We start from the raw sequence: 16,022 nt of genomic DNA on the forward strand, positions 1-16,022 counted from the left end.
CTGATGCATAGTTTAGGAGGACTTGATAATTTACCTGGATGAATAATGATCTTACAGATGCTGTTGTCCAGTTTCGTTTGCCTCTTTGTTAATGTCTTCACTCTTGGCAGCCTGAAGAACATACAAGAAGAAATCCAAACCCCAGTTAGATTTCTTAAGCTTAATGCTTTACAAAATGATGACACTGAGAAACATCTATTTCATGTATAACAGCGATTCCAGCAAAGAGGGAATGGAAAATGCTTCAGGACAACAATCATAAGACGAGTTACATCTCATTTCTGTTCTATCCGGTATTCTCTAGGCAGCTGAGTAAGTCTGCTTATGAACTGGATATGACAATTATAGGAAGTGGGTGGTGAAAACATTGTGTCCATGGATATAATTGAATGCTACATCGATGTGCACTTAGCTACTCCATTGATTTCGTCATGATTATTATATTTTGTAGGGCAAATTTTCTAACACCAAATGTTATCTTTGTAGCACAATGCTCCAATTCCTCAAGGTGGTCGTGGTGCAATTCAGTTTGTGACACAGTATCAACATTCTAGTGGACAAAGACGCATCAGAGTTGCCACAATTGCCAGAAAGTAAGTACATAAAATACAAACATCAGTGTTGTTATTTTTGAAATTTCACTTGTATTTTTATTGGAGAAGTGGTATGCATTACTGAGCGTTTAACAAACAGAGATACAAACCAAGTTTGTGCTATTGCGGATATATTACTTTGCTGTACATTCAAATCTGCCTATTCTCGTTTTTATAAATTCCATTTGAAAAATATGCATGTATATTGTTGCCCTTTAACTATTTACTGGGGTTGACTTGGTTTATGACATTTACTCACTGTGAAGCACTATTTTCCATTCAGATTTCTAACTGCGAACGTGCATGTGTCGTGCTTGCATGTGTTTTTTTTGGTGGATCTTCCATGGTGTTGCTCATGAATAGTCAGTGCAGACTGTTTCTGTTATCTGTATTTGTTGCCTGCTTTATGCTGGTTATCTCTGTATGTCCTGTTTTGTTTGTGCTTTTTTTCTTACCTTTTTGTTTTTCTCTCCCTTGCCTTTTTTCTTTCATTTTGTTTCTGTTGTATTTTATGTCTGTGTTTTGTTGTTTTCTTCTTTCATTTAAGGTGAGTGGGTTCTCTTAAGAATTTGCCAGTTGCTAGTTCACTGATGGATCTATAAAAGACCATAGTATGAGTTGAGGCTGGTTCTAAGGCTAGGCACAACGCATGGTGAATAGTGATATGGGCGTGGCCTGAGGCTTGGGCATGATTTATGCTGGGAAGTGGAAGGAGGTAGGAGATAGTGGGAGTGGGCATGGCGTACATGAGGAATGGTGGTGAAGGTGACTGCACATGAGGGGGGGGAAACATTGAGTGCAAAGGCAGATGTGTGAGTGGACTGGATAGTAAGTGGGACCAGGAGGAGGCAGGAGTGGGTGAAGTAGACTGAGAATAATGCAGGACAAGGCAGCAGGGCTGGGAGCAGGTAGGCTGAGGTTGAATGAGAGTGGTGGGGACTGTGTGCTCTGTCTATCGCGTCCCGACGCAGCTCGTGCATCTATTCACCTCCCTTGAAACCCATTCTCCCAAATTGTGTTTGCAGCTTAGTGGAAATACAAGCCTCGTCTATGCAATATGTCCTCATAATTTAAACGTTTTAGCCCTGCTATCGTTCTAGTGAATCTGCACTGCACCCCCTCCAAGGCCAATATATCGATACGAAAAAAAAATATAAAGAAATCTTAAAATAAGTTGCTGAATGAATCCAATAGTTTGAAGAAATTGATTTTTTAAAAATAAAGAACACTTTTTAAATTTAGATAATCGTATTATTTAAACAATGAGTCGATCTCCCATGGTATTGCTCACGAAGAAAAATTAAAAACTCCCTGCAACAGGTTCTCATTTTCTTCTCTCTCATTCTTTGTGTCTGTGTCTTTTTATTTCTTTCACTTCTTCTTTGTCTTTCTCTGGTTGTCTCTCGCACACTTTTTTCTTATTGCAGTTTGTGTCTCTTTGTGTGCAAATCTCTCTTTCCTTCTGCCTTCTCTCCCCGGTATCTCTCCTATTCTTTCTGTATGGCAATCGCACATGCTCCTTTGCCAATGTACACACTTCCTTTGCCTGGGAATTGCTGGAATATGCATGGATGAAAGTGAGTTGAAAAGTCTGGGGCCTGGCAGTAATTGTGGAGGAATGGCATATGGGAGGCTTGGGATCACTGGAGGATGGAGCCTGAGGCCACTTGGGAAGAGGAGAGATAGAAAGGCTGTGCTATTGTGTCTGTGAACACTTGGGTTGGAGACTGGAGGAGGCAGGATGAGGTATTGGCTGGGAGCATTTTAGAAGGGACAGCACACAAGGAGTGGCCGCACCAGCCAGGAGAAAAGTGCCATGGCTGAGCTGTGGAAGGAAGTTGCCATGATGTGGAGAGTGGTGGCACGTATGCGAGGAGAGCAGGACACTGAGGACCACTGAAGCTGTACATGCACAGAGACCTGAAAAGTGTCATGACCGAAGGTCTAGCTGAATGATGCAAACCTCAGTAATGAGGCAGAAGGTTAGGGGAGGTGAAGATTCTTTTAGGTATTGCAAACTGGTCCCACTGGATGAGGTTATTGATGATAACATTAAAAATTCAACTCTGAAAATAATTTTAAAAATAAGTTAGAAATTATTTTTCTATGGCTGTCTGGGGAATCAATATGACTGCTCAAAAGAATGTTGTGGGTTGTGATTGGTTACTTTTTTGTGAGTGGGTCTTTTTTGAGAGATAGTGAAATGATTGGCTCAAATTTTCACACTCATTAAAAAATAGTCAACGTGCTTTGTTGGCTATACACATGATGCTGGATATGAAACTTCTAATTATGTCGACGACATTTAGTCTGAAATGTGATAAAAGTTCAACATCGAGCAAAATTATTTAAAAATAAAGGGCAGCATATTATTTTGGAGAAAAAATTGTTTCATCCCAGAACAGCCAGTAACCAATCAAGTTTTTATGTTGTTGATGAGTTAGCCACTAGAATCATGGGATTTAATGTTAATAGTGCTAACATTGGTAGCCTTTAATCAACAACCTATTACATCATATGTGTGGATATTCGTTATCAGCAAATGTTCACCAACTACAAACAGTATTAATGCTTATCATCCGCAAGCTGTATTTGGGTTAAGTTGCCCAGGGAGATTTTATTTGCTCTGGTCGTTTTTCATTTTAATTGTATCATGTTTAAGATTAACATCTCATAACTTCAAAAAAAACTGATAGATAAGGCAGATTGTGTCAATGAAAATTTTTGTATTGTGTAATATATTGTTAAATTAATATTGTTCTGTAGCTAAAATATAATAAAACTTGAAAATGTAATAATGAAACCCAAGGTAAAATTATTTTTAATGCTGAAATATTTTGTTAAAGATTTTAGCAAATTATATAAGTTATTCTTTGATGCTCCTCACTATAAATCTTTGCCTGGGCATCAAAGGATGTTCTGCAGAAGATTTGTTGCATATGACATCATATAACATTACTTTACCAAGTGGAAAATGGCTTGATGTTGCAAAAATCAATTGCAACTTTTGTACAACTACCACATTCTAGAGTTACATGGGTTTTTATATTTGGGAGGTATCTTTTTAATATATTACACCGCGTCCTCCGCTTGTAATTAAGAATATGCTACATATAATGGCTTAAAAAGCTACCATAGAATTTAATACAACCTGTGTTTGTAGTTGCTTAGCAGTATCTGCCGAAGTAGAACTAATTTTGAATGGAATTGCCATAATTTCTGATTAATAATTAAACTTTGCCTAATGATTGTCCCATGTTTGGCTTTGATCACCAGCAAGTCCTGTAATAACAGATATTGTTCTGGGATTTGATTACTTTTCTGTTTTCCAAGTTGAAGATATTTTGTGTATATTGAATGCTTAGAACAAAATCTGCATGCTTGTTCAACTCACATTCACTTCATTTAATTATCACATGGACTTTGGCACAGTTCAGACTTTTTTTAAAAAAAACTTTATTAAAAAAAACTCCTAACTATACAGGATAATTCTGTTTTTTTTAAGTGAATTAATGAGACACCTGCATTCTGTTCTTGAATGGCATTTAGTCCATTCTGACTTTCTACACTTGTATTGATTCAATTGTATTACTGAACATATAATACTGGATATTTGCAATTTATTTCTGGAAAGTATGCAGCTTGCGTTAACTTTTTAAATTTCCCATTATGGCCATTAATTTTACCTAAATTAGGACGCTGAATTCAAACAATTTATAAAATTGTATATCCTGCATGTGGATTTTTCTGGCCATCAACTGCAGGCTATTTCTCAAAAGATCTGCAGTAATGATGTGACTCTTGATTCTTTTGTATGCCTTCGAGGATGAGATATCTCTGGATAGTTGGTATCAATATGAGCAACTGCTGCCAAGCTCAAAAAACAAATAAAACTCATGTAAAACTGAAGCCACATATTTGGATGACGTACCCAGGGAATGTTTTCAAAACCAGTATATATCTGCTTTATATGACCGTTGTTAATCATTTCATCTTTGCTCTTGTAAATTATGGCATTGTGAATCCCTTAGTTAGATTACTGCCATACATTCATACAGATCCATTATTTGTAAAGTAATTTACAGTTTTGCATTCTGATCCCTGATGAAACTGCTAGTGTTTTACTGATATTTATAACTTAATGTGGAAGTGCAACTTAACCAGATCATTGAATGCAGTTTTACTGAAACTCACTGTGCAGAACAATGAACCAGCATTACTGTAGCAAATGATTTTACAAACTTTCCATTGTATGTTTGCTTTGGACACAGCTCTTTCAGTTGGTAGAGGAGTATATTCCTGCAAAAAATAGTTTCTGATGGGCACCATTGATTTTTTTTTTCGTGCTTGCAATTATGTTCTAAGGTTGACTTAGTTGTATTCAATTTCTTGGACAATATTTCTAGATTGTTTAAGGATTGTTTTTCTGCTATACATACAATATATTTCATAAATATTTAACCTGAAATCGAAGGCATAAAGTTAATTATATACATTAAGTTTAATTTCTAAATGACATTTATTTTTGTGCAAATACTGCTTACTTTCTTTCATAGATTTACACAATTATGGTTTATAAAAATTGTATTTGTATTTTTCCCCTTTTTTATATAGCTGGGCGGATGCACAAACACAGATCCAGAACATTGCTGCATCGTTTGACCAGGAAGCTGCAGCTGTTCTCATGGCAAGACTGGCAGTTTACAGAGCAGAGACTGAGGAGGGACCTGATGTTCTCAGATGGCTAGATAGACAACTTATACGACTGGTATGATAAAATTTCTGGAGGTGGTGGGGGGAATGAAGAGAGGGAAGGAATTTAGATACCTACTTTAAAAATAAATCAGAATAACTTAGATTAAAGTGCAATGATTTCAATATTTTTTCCTTTTTCAGTGTCAGAAATTTGGAGATTATCATAAAGATGATCCAGCCTCTTTCAAATTCTCTGAAACATTTTCTTTGTACCCACAGGTATGAAATGAAAACATTATTTCCATTTGAACATTTTCTCATAGATTTTGGTGCATTAATATTCTTTAAACTGTATGTTACATTCATTTGAATATGTAAACAGTGCTTAAAACTCTCTTCTTTTATTAAAGTTTTAAAAAAAAACTTTTGAGTTAACAGGAACCTATGTATTATAAATGTGCAGAACATTTTTGCTTCCATTTTAGTTTATGTTTCATCTGAGAAGATCTCCATTCTTGCAAGTTTTTAATAACAGCCCCGATGAGAGTTCTTATTACCGTCACCACTTCATGCGCCAGGATCTTACACAGTCCCTCATCATGATTCAACCCATCCTTTATGCTTATTCTTTCAATGGCCCTCCAGAGGTGAGAAGTCTGTTTCCAGATGTTTCTTTCATCCGTTGATGTCAGATTGAACAAATGCTGAGCAGCTATTAGAACTGGGTTTTTGAGTGTAAACTTTAAATGTAATGAGAGAATTTAACAATTTTTACACACCGGAGAGTGCTCATCTGTGTTAAAATTATAGTCAAGTGAGGAATTGGGTGGCCTGCTGGGTTAGTGCTGTGTCTTCATAGATGTGATGCTGCCCAAACTGACCCATAAAAATCTTTCTATGTGAAGTGAGTTTGGACATTTTCAACCTAGTTCATGCTGTATAAGGTTGCTTTACAGTACAACTGTAGTGTCTGTCTAAAGCAGTTTTTACTTGCACTGAGGCTTTAGTCATAGTGTAAATGCAGCTTAAGTGTGGACCCAGTTGGACATCAGAGAAGAGCAGTCTGCTTTGCTTTGAAGTCACATTGGGCCAAACAAGTTAAGCATCGATACAAAGTGGAAGCTGTTTCATGCTAACGCTAAACTTGTAGGAGGCCAAATTTTCCTCTGCTTTTTTGGCGTGATAGTGCTATATTTAGGGTGGGAGTGTGCTGAAATTGGAATGCAACCCAATTTGCCCCAAGTCTCTGCACCTCTTCCTGGCTTAATTTCTGGCTTATTTAAGATGGGTGCAGACGAGGGCTGCCCACATATGGATGGCGCATGCAAATACATGCATGCAGTGTCATTCCTGCATTTGTGCCCTGAACAACGCTGGTCTCTAAGGACGCCTATATGCCCCTTGAATCCAGCACTGCTTTGGTTTTTAAATTTTATGGGGCTGAGGAAACTGTCTGGTTGAAAACAAAATGGGTAATTTCTTTGGGTTGGCACGGTTATGCTGTGCCTGGGTCCCATAGTGAGTTTTCAGAGACACGTGCTCCAATTGTATCTTTAATGCTGGATGTAGCACCCACCTGAGTCTACCCCCAAAAGGCTCCTGGGGAAATTCAGAGCCATGGTGTAAATACACCCCAAGAGTTCATAGCACAAAACTGACCACAATTCTGCATAAATTAGCACTATATTGGTAATTTTGTTCAAAAAAAAGATGGCTGGCATAGAAAATATTGGGGGAGGGAGCGGAGGGGAGGGGAGGGTAAAATCGCTCTTGTACAATAGGGGTTACTCTTGTGTTTTGAATTTACGATGTGCTTTTGGGAAAGAGTACAGTAGATCCTTGTGTTTTTAAGAATCAATATGATACTAGGAAAAGTATTTTCTGATTTTCACCCGACTTGATAAAGGATGCTGTTATTAGAAACGACAATAGACAATGAAGAAGACTTACTTAATACTTTTAAGTACTCCATAAAATATCAGCTCTGACCCCAATAAGTTAGGGTTTATTAGATTTTAAACCCATTTTTTAGTACCTCTAAACAACAACTGGCATTTATATGGTGCCTTTAACAAACAAAAAGTCCCTAGGTATTTTACATTGCAAAGAAATCAAAAGAAAAACAAGCCAAAGAAGGAGAGATTAGGAGGGCTGACCCAACGCTTGATCAGAGATTTTAAGGAGGGCCTTAAAGGAGCATGGGACGATGGAGAGGTGGAGGTCTTTAGGGAGAGAATTACAGAGGGTGGGGCCTATTAAATCTAATCCCTTGTTTACCTGTGATGTGGGATGTGCAAGAGGCCCAGAGCTGGAGGAACAGAGAGTTCGAGATGGGGGTTGTAGGGTGGAGGAAGTTATGGAGACAGAGAGGAGTGTGACACTGGTTGGGGGACTGGAAGCCAATGTGCTTGTGCAATTATGAGTATAACCCCCACCAACTGGTATGGAAAAGTTTATGTTGCTCACTTTTTTGGGAAGAGGAGGTAGCCCAATTTCTTTTGGAATGTGAAGTTTTCTGTAATTTTGAGCAAAGTTTTGATAATTATTTTGCCCTGCTTTTGTGTAGCCTGTTCTTCTAGACAGCAGCAGTATACTCCCTGATCGAATTCTTCTTATGGACACATTCTTCCAGATACTTATCTACCATGGAGAGGTAGGAACTTTTCACTTGAAGCATATTTAACAACTCTCACTTTCATTCTGAGCATCATTTGAATTATCTCATTTGAAATGAACCATTGAAGAATCCCTAATGCCTGCTAAGAAGACCTGTAACATTTAATTCATTTGAGGTTATTCTGTTTAGTATTTGGAGAAATATTGAAGAAGTATCAAACTCAATGCACTGATGGTACTTGAATTGTGCAGAACCAAAGTTACCTTAATTTAACAGATTATAATTATTTAGAGAATAATAACAGTTCATTTCATGTAACTGTTACATGGTTTAATTGACCTTTTATAGCAGTAAATGAGAACAGTACACAGTAACTCAACAGATAACTATTCTTCCTAGACCATTGCTCAGTGGCGCAAAGCTGGCTATCATGACATGCCTGAGTATGAAAATTTCCGACATCTACTACAAGCACCTGTAGATGATGCCCAAGAGATTCTGCATAGCAGATTCCCAATGCCACGCTATGTTGACACAGAGCATGGAGGGAGCCAGGTAAATACTTTTTGTCAGTGTTTTAAAATTTGATATTAATGTATAACAGTTTGTTTCCATGTGCTGATTTTTTGTTTTGCAAACATTTAGAGGGATGCTCGAGATTGAAGTCTATTTTGGTGGAATCTTTATTGGGTTTCCTCTGGTGCAGATCGGTCACAATGCTGGGCATTCTACAATGCAGTGTTAGTGCCAGCTTCCCTGTATGTACCAGAAGATTATGAATTCTTTGTCCTTTGGGTTGTTCTACTTGTGCATATCTGAGGAAATGCATATCTTCCCATTCCTCTTGATAGATTGCAGCTAACAGTTAAGTTTGTTAGTTATGTGTTGACTCTGGCCTTCAGTTCAACTGTAACATTTCGATAGATCTGAGGCTGGAGATATTGGAGGCAGCCAAATGGATTTTTTTTTTGCCTTGAAACAAATCTCATAAAATCTTACAATTTCACCAGTGAACAGATTTTTATCTGTAGGATGTTTTTTGAATTCCAGGTGGCATTTTCAGTGGTTTCAGTAAAGGTTTCTTGCTCACCCATTACCTACAGTCAAATAAAAAGAAACTGCAGGTGCTGGACATCTGTACGGTTAACATTTGGGTGTGGACCCATTATCTCCCCTCTGCTCTTTTTCTTTTTGTTTAGTTCGTTAAAGGACTCTCTTACCTTCTAGTTTCCAGTTCTGATGAAGGGTCCACACCTGAAATATTAACCTGCCTTTTCTCTTTACGGATGCAGACACAGCTACTGTGCACTTCTAGTATTTTCTATTTTTACCCACAGCCATCTGTTTGATCAGATCCTTTCATGTTCTTTTCAATCCATCTTGTTATCCTCTGTACTGTTTGACTTGTGTGTGTTTTCATTAACTAACCTTATGATGGTTCTTAGATTTGTGTGACATGAAGTATTTTGCTATTTTTCTGTGAAACAGCTTTTGGTTTCTAGTGAGGTAGTCTTTTGAAACCTTACAATCTAATCTAATCTTGTTTAAAAGGTTGGAATGAGTACAACAGAGGAAATCATGTTTTGTAATAACACCATATTTCTGGCTCTCATTATTAATGGGAGGAGTTTCTCTGCTCCACCCTTCCACCTTTTGATGCTTAATAAGTTGTGCAAATGCAGCAACAACTTGCATTTGTGGAATGCATTTAACAGTGGAAAAACATCCCAAAGCACTTTGGAGGAGCCATCAGACAAAAATGATTGCTTAGCCAACAAAGGAGATGTTAGGAGGAGTGACCAAAGGCTTGGTCAGAGAAATGGGTTTTAAGGATGGTCTTAAAGGAGGAGAGGTGGAGAAATGGAGGGGTTTAGGGAGGGAATTCCAGAGCGTGGGGCCTTAACAAAATAAAACCTGATTCTTACACTTGGATAGACTGTTAAACAGAGTTTAGCCCAGGTTAATTAATGGGGATGCTGGCAATACACAGATTGGTGAGCATTTGTGAAGAAAAAAAAATAGATGAACATTTGGCTATAGGCACTTCTTCAGAAGTTCTGATAAATGATTATACCTGAAAATTAAACCTAACTTTATAGATGGTGACTGATCTGTGTATTTTCAGCATTTGTAGGTATTTTTTTTAAAAATTGTATTATTTAAAGGGAATCTGCATTTGTCAAAATGTGTTGAACCAGCCTTTCTGTGAAGGGAAGAAAGTTGTGTATCTCTTGTCAAAATGACCACACTTACAAGTGATGATTTGATGTTTGGACTGTGTCATTGCGAGATGAGTTTTGCCAAACGTTTTTTCATGCTAATACTTTTTTTGGGGAAAAAAAAAGAGAGCAAATGAATTCCTGAGCTGAAGTATGAAGAATGTTCTAGTGTTGATATCTAACTTTGAAATGTAAATGAAATTAGTATCTTTAAAACTGACAAATTTCCACTGGCACCTAGTAATTCAGGCACTCTATCCGCTTAAAGGCCAAACAAAACAATTGGTAAAGGAACAAAAGGTGTTTTTAATTTTTCCTGGTAAAATTGGTCTTTTTTTTCAATATATGTATTTATTTTATAAACAGGCTCGTTTCTTGTTGTCCAAAGTAAACCCCTCACAGACTCACAACAACATGTATGCATGGGGACAGGTAAGCCAGCCTGCTTTTTAAACCTTACTCTAGCTTACTGTGAAATGAAACATATGAATTGTTTGATTTTTTTTTTTTTGGCCAATAAAAGTAGAATATTGTGTTAGGATGTAAAGATTTTTTTTATTCATTCATGGGATGTGGACATTGCTGGCAAGGCCAGCATTTATTGCTCATCCCAAATTGCCCTTGAGGAGGTGGCGATGAGCCGCCGCCTTGAACCGCTGCAGTCCATGTGGTGAAGATTCTCCCACAGTGCTGTTGGGTAGGGAGTTCCAGGATTTTGACCCAGCAACGATGGTAAATGACTTGGAGGGGAACGTGAAGGTGGTGTTGTTCCCATGTGCCTATGCCCTTGTCCTTCTAGGTGATAGAGGTCCCGGGTTTGGGAGGTGCTGTCGAAGAAGCCTTGATGAGTTGCTGCAGTGCATCCTGTAGATGGTACACACTGCAGCCATGTTGCGTCGGTGGTGAAGGGAGTGAATGTTTAGGGTGGTGGATGGGGAGCCGATCAAGCGGGCTGCTTTGTCCTGGATGGTGTCGAGCTTCTTAAGTGTTGCTGGAGCTGCTCTCATCCAGGCAAGTGGAGAGTATTCCATCACACTCCTGATTTGTGCCTTGTAGATGGTGGAAAGGCTTTGGGGAGTCAGGAGGTGAATCACTCGCCGCAGAATACCCAGCCTCTGACCTGCTCTCGTAGTCACAGTATTTATGTGGCTAGTTCAATTAAGTTTCTGGTCAATGGTGACCACCAGGATGTTGATGGCGGGGGATTTGGCAATGATAGGGGAGGTGGTTAGGTTCTCTGTGAAGATGGTCATTGCCTGGCACTTGTCTGGCGCGAATGTTACTTGCCATTTATCAGCCCAAGCCTGGATGTTGTCCAGGTGTGGCTGCATGCGGACACAGATTGCTTCATTATCTGAGCGGTTGCGAATGGAACTGAACACTGTGCAATCATCAGCGAACATCCCCATTTCAGACCTGATGATGGAGGCAAGGTCATTGATGAAGCAGCTGAAGATGGTTGGGCCTAGGACACTGCCCTGAGGAACTCCTGCAGCAATGACCTGGGGCTGAGATGATTGGCCTCCAACAACCACTACTATCTTCCTTTGTGCTAGATATGACCCCAGCCACTGGAGAGTTTTCCCCCTGATTCCCATTGACTTCAATTTCACTGGGGCTCCTTGGTGCCACACTTGGTCAAATACTGCCTTGATGTCATGGCCAGTCACTCTCACCTCACCTCTGGAATTCAGCTCTTTTGTCCATGTTTGGACCAAGGCTGTAATGAGGTCTGGAGCCGAGTGGTCCTGGCGGAACCTAAACTTGAGCATTGGTGAGTAAGTGCCTCTTGATGGCACTGTCGATGACACCTTCCATCACTTTGCTGATGATTGAGAGTAGGCTGATGGGGCGGTAATTGGCTAGATTGGACTTATCCTGCTTTTTGTGGACAAGACATTCCTGGGCAATTTTCCACTTTGTTGGGTAGATGCCAGTCTTGTAGCTGTACTGGAACAGCTTGGCAAGAGGCGCAGCTAGTTCTGGAGCACAAGTCTTCAGCACTACAGCTGGGATGTTGTCGGGGCCCATAGCCTTTGCTGTATCCAGTGCACTCAGCCATTTCTTGATATCACGTGGAGTGATTGGAATTGGCTGAAGACTGGCTTCTGTGATGGTGGGGATATTTGAGGGAGGCTGAGATGGATCATCCACTTGGCACTTCTGGCTGAAGATGGTTGCAAATGCTTCAGCCTTGCCTTTTGCACTCACGTGCTAGACTCTGCCATCGTTGAGGATGGGGATGTTTACAGAGCCTCCTCCTCCCGTTAGTTCAATTGTCCACCATAATTCACGACTGGATGTGGCAGGTCTGCACAGCTTTGATCTGATCCGTTGGTTATTCCCATTGCATTTTCCTTACTCTGACCGACACGCTTATGTATTTTTACATAGAATTACAAAGAATGTGCAGCACAGAAACTGGCCATTTGGTCCAACAGATCCATGCTGGTGTTTATGCTCCACAGGCGCCTCCTCCCTCCCCTCTTCATCGAACCATATCAGCATATCCTTCTATTCCTTTCTCCCTCATGTGCTTATCTAGCTCCCCCTTAAATGCATCTCTGCTAGTCGCCTCAACTACTCCTTGTATCATAGTAGGTACAGCACAGGAGGAGGCCATTCGGCCTATCCTGCCTGTGCCGGCTCTTTGAAAGAGCTATCCAATTAGTCTCATTCCCCTGCTCTTTCCCAATAGCCCTGTATATTTTTTCCCTTCAATTATTTATCATATTCCCTTTTGAAAGTTACTATTGAATCTGCTTCCACCACCCTTTAAGGCAGTGTATTCCAGGTCATTACAACTCGCTGCGTTAAAAAAATGTTTCCTCATGTCTCCTCTGGCTCTTTTGCCGATCACCTTTTAAAACTGTGTCCTCTGGTTACTGACCCTTCTGCTAGCGGAAACAGTTTCTCCTTATTTACTCGATCAAAACCATTCCTGATTTTGAACACCTCTATCAAATCTCCACTTAACCTTCTCTGTTCTCAGGAGAACAACCCCAGCTTTTCCAGTCTCTCCACATAACTGAAGTCCCTCATTCCTGGTACCATTCTAGTAAATCTTTTCTGCACCCTCTCTAAGGCCTTGACATCCTTTCTAAAGTGTGATGCCCAGAATTGAAAACAATACTCCAGCTGGGGCCTAACCAGTGTTTTATAAAGGTTTAGCATAACATCCTTGCTTTTGTACTCTGTCTCTATTAATAAAGCCTAGGATCCCATGTGCTTTTGTAACAGCCTTCTCAACTTGTCCTGCCTTCAAAGATTTGTATTTGTGCACCCCCAAGTCTCTCTGTTCCTGCACCCCCTTTAAAATTGTACCATTTAGTTTATATTGCCTCTCCTCATTCTTCCTACCAAAATGCATCACTTCACACTTCACTACATTAAATTTTATCTGCCATGTGTCTGCCCATTCCACCAGTCTGTCTGTCCTCCTGGAGTCTATTACTATCCTCCACATTGTTTACTACATTTCCGAGTTTAGTGTCATCTGCAAACTTTGAAATTATACCCTCTATACCCAAGTCCCGGTCATTAATATATATCAAAAAGAGCAATGGTCCTAATACTGACTCCTGGGAAACACCACTGTATATTCCCCTCCTGTCTGAAAAACAACCATTCACCACTACTCTCTGCTTTCTGTCCCCTAGCCAATTTTGTATCCACGCTACCATTATCCCTTTAATCCCATGGGCTTTAATTTTGCTAACAAGTTGATTATGTGGTACTTTATCAAATGCCTTTTGAAAGTCCATATACACAACATCAACCGCACCACTCTCAGCAACCGTTTTTGTTGCTTAGAAACATAGGAAAAGGAGTAGGCCATTTAGCCCCTCGAGCTAATTCTGCCATTCAGTGAGATCATGGCTGATCTGTGACCTAACTCCATGTACCTGCCTTAGACCCATATCCCTTAATACCTTTGGTTAACAAAAATCTTACAATCTCAGATTTAAAATTAACAATTCAGCTAGCATCAGCTGCCGTTTGCGGAAGAGAGTTCCAAACTTCGACCACCCTTTGCATGTAGAAGTGTTTCCTAAGTTCACTCCTGAAAGTCCTGGCTCTAATTTTTATCAGAGAACTCAATCAAGTCAGTCAAACACGATTTTCCTTCAACAAATCTATGCTGACTTTCATTTATCAGCCCGTACTTTTTCAAATGCCAATTAATTTTGTCCCGGATTATTGTGTCTCAGTTTAAATGGTAAAAATTAGAACTTTCAATAGTGATCCATATTTGATTCCATTGTTATGCTTGGCTGTCAATATTTTCTGATCAAATGAAGGTATTATCTCAAATACGAGAAGCACAATGAGATGACAGCAGAAAATCATAGAAAGGTTACAGCACGGAAGAAGGTCATTCAGCCCATCAAGTCTGTGCCAGAAGGATGCAATATCTAAACCTATTTTAATCACTTAATCATTAACTAAAACTGCTGTTGGCTTGAATTTGTAAGAAGCACTGAATCACTCATCAATGGACTGTTTTAGAATAATAGTTTTGTTCCTTAGTAGGTAATCTTTTTCATATGATTTTATATAGTTTACATAAAAATTTAACAAAGTAAGTTAAATAAAGCTACTTATATCTATTCAAATTCTGAAGATCAGTGCCTTGTATATAGTGACTTATACCCTAAAAGCTAGCTGATTATTGCAACAGATGACAACGTGGGTTGTACAGTTAACTTCCATATGTGAATCTTTCCCATAGGAGGCTGGGGCACCAATCCTGACAGATGATGTCAGCCTGCAAGTGTTCATGGATCATCTGAAGAAGTTAGCCGTCTCTAGTGCCACCTGAGTATGGAATGGTGGTGGAATAATATGTGGCCCCTGCATTCAGCAGGACAAAGAGGGTTAGCAACCTATTCAGTGCAGATTATATTAAGCATCTACATCTGTATTACTTGCCTTTTTGACACAGAACAAATTTACACTGAGTTGGTAATACACCAAAGGAGGACTTAATGAATCGCTTGTCTTCATTAGATGATATTATTGCTTTTGTCCTATCTAGTATAAAGGCATGTTCTACAGTTAGTGCTTCCATGTACACTACAGTGAAAAACACTGAACTAGAGTTTCCAAATTCTGCCTTGATGAACAAATATCCACATCAGTATTTCTATTTTTATGTGTCTTGTTTGTTCTTGTTTCCTTTTTCCTAATTGATAACATAGTGCAACCTCCTGTAGAACTCACTATCAGCAAGCAAATAAAATTTGTGCATTTTGTGGAGAGACCTGACCTGTGAAGATATATTCAGACTTTACAGAGATTGGAGTACGTTTTTGTCATAAAATACAGATTCCCCCAATTCCCACAAATTTTTTTTGGCTGCAATTTTAAACAGCTCTACAGTACGTCATACAGCATTAGAAATGCAGTATTTCAAATAAAACATAATCATTTACGATGTGCTCACCCACTTTATTTTGTTTTATGTAGACTTTGTATGTGACACATTTTATGGGACTTGCCACTATTGGACACAATTTTATCCCGTTTTCATCATGGCGCAGATGTATTTGTATAATGTGAATGAAACTTGCACCTGTCCACATAGTATCTTCGTGTCTCATGTCTTTTTATTGTGCACGCACAAGGCCATTTCCTCCCCATCACATGAAAGTCCAATCTGAAAATGCATCAGGGCTAGATGTGTCAAATATTCAGTGGTGTAAAACAGTATGAATATTTTTAAACTCGGCACATAATTTGTTAATGAACATTTTTTAAACAGTGTCATTTTACTTAACTGTGACACAAAATACTTCATCATCCTGTAATCTATATTTTTGTGTCAGAATTTACAATTATTTTTATACAGTTTTGTACCTCAATATCAAATGTCAATCTGTTGTGATAATGCACATC

General features: G+C 39.1%; 1 protein-coding gene across 2 annotated transcripts in view; it reads left to right on the forward strand.

The window, feature by feature from the left end:
• Positions 1 to 15,711, forward strand: part of sec23a (Sec23 homolog A, coat complex II component) — a 79,355-nt gene extending 63,644 nt beyond the window's left edge. For both annotated transcript variants that reach the window (XM_067991448.1, XM_067991447.1), the window contains exons 13-20: positions 487 to 593; positions 5,208 to 5,361; positions 5,490 to 5,567; positions 5,774 to 5,935; positions 7,855 to 7,941; positions 8,305 to 8,460; positions 10,491 to 10,556; positions 14,857 to 15,711. In XM_067991448.1, the coding sequence (XP_067847549.1) occupies positions 487 to 593; positions 5,208 to 5,361; positions 5,490 to 5,567; positions 5,774 to 5,935; positions 7,855 to 7,941; positions 8,305 to 8,460; positions 10,491 to 10,556; positions 14,857 to 14,946 (900 nt within the window). In that variant the 3' untranslated portion in view covers positions 14,947 to 15,711. The remainder of the gene's footprint in view (positions 1 to 486; positions 594 to 5,207; positions 5,362 to 5,489; positions 5,568 to 5,773; positions 5,936 to 7,854; positions 7,942 to 8,304; positions 8,461 to 10,490; positions 10,557 to 14,856) is intronic.
• The last annotated feature ends 311 nt before the right edge of the window (positions 15,712 to 16,022 follow it).

This window comes from Heptranchias perlo, chromosome 10 (genome assembly GCF_035084215.1).
Source record: "Heptranchias perlo isolate sHepPer1 chromosome 10, sHepPer1.hap1, whole genome shotgun sequence".
NCBI classification, from domain to species: domain Eukaryota; kingdom Metazoa; phylum Chordata; class Chondrichthyes; order Hexanchiformes; family Hexanchidae; genus Heptranchias; species Heptranchias perlo.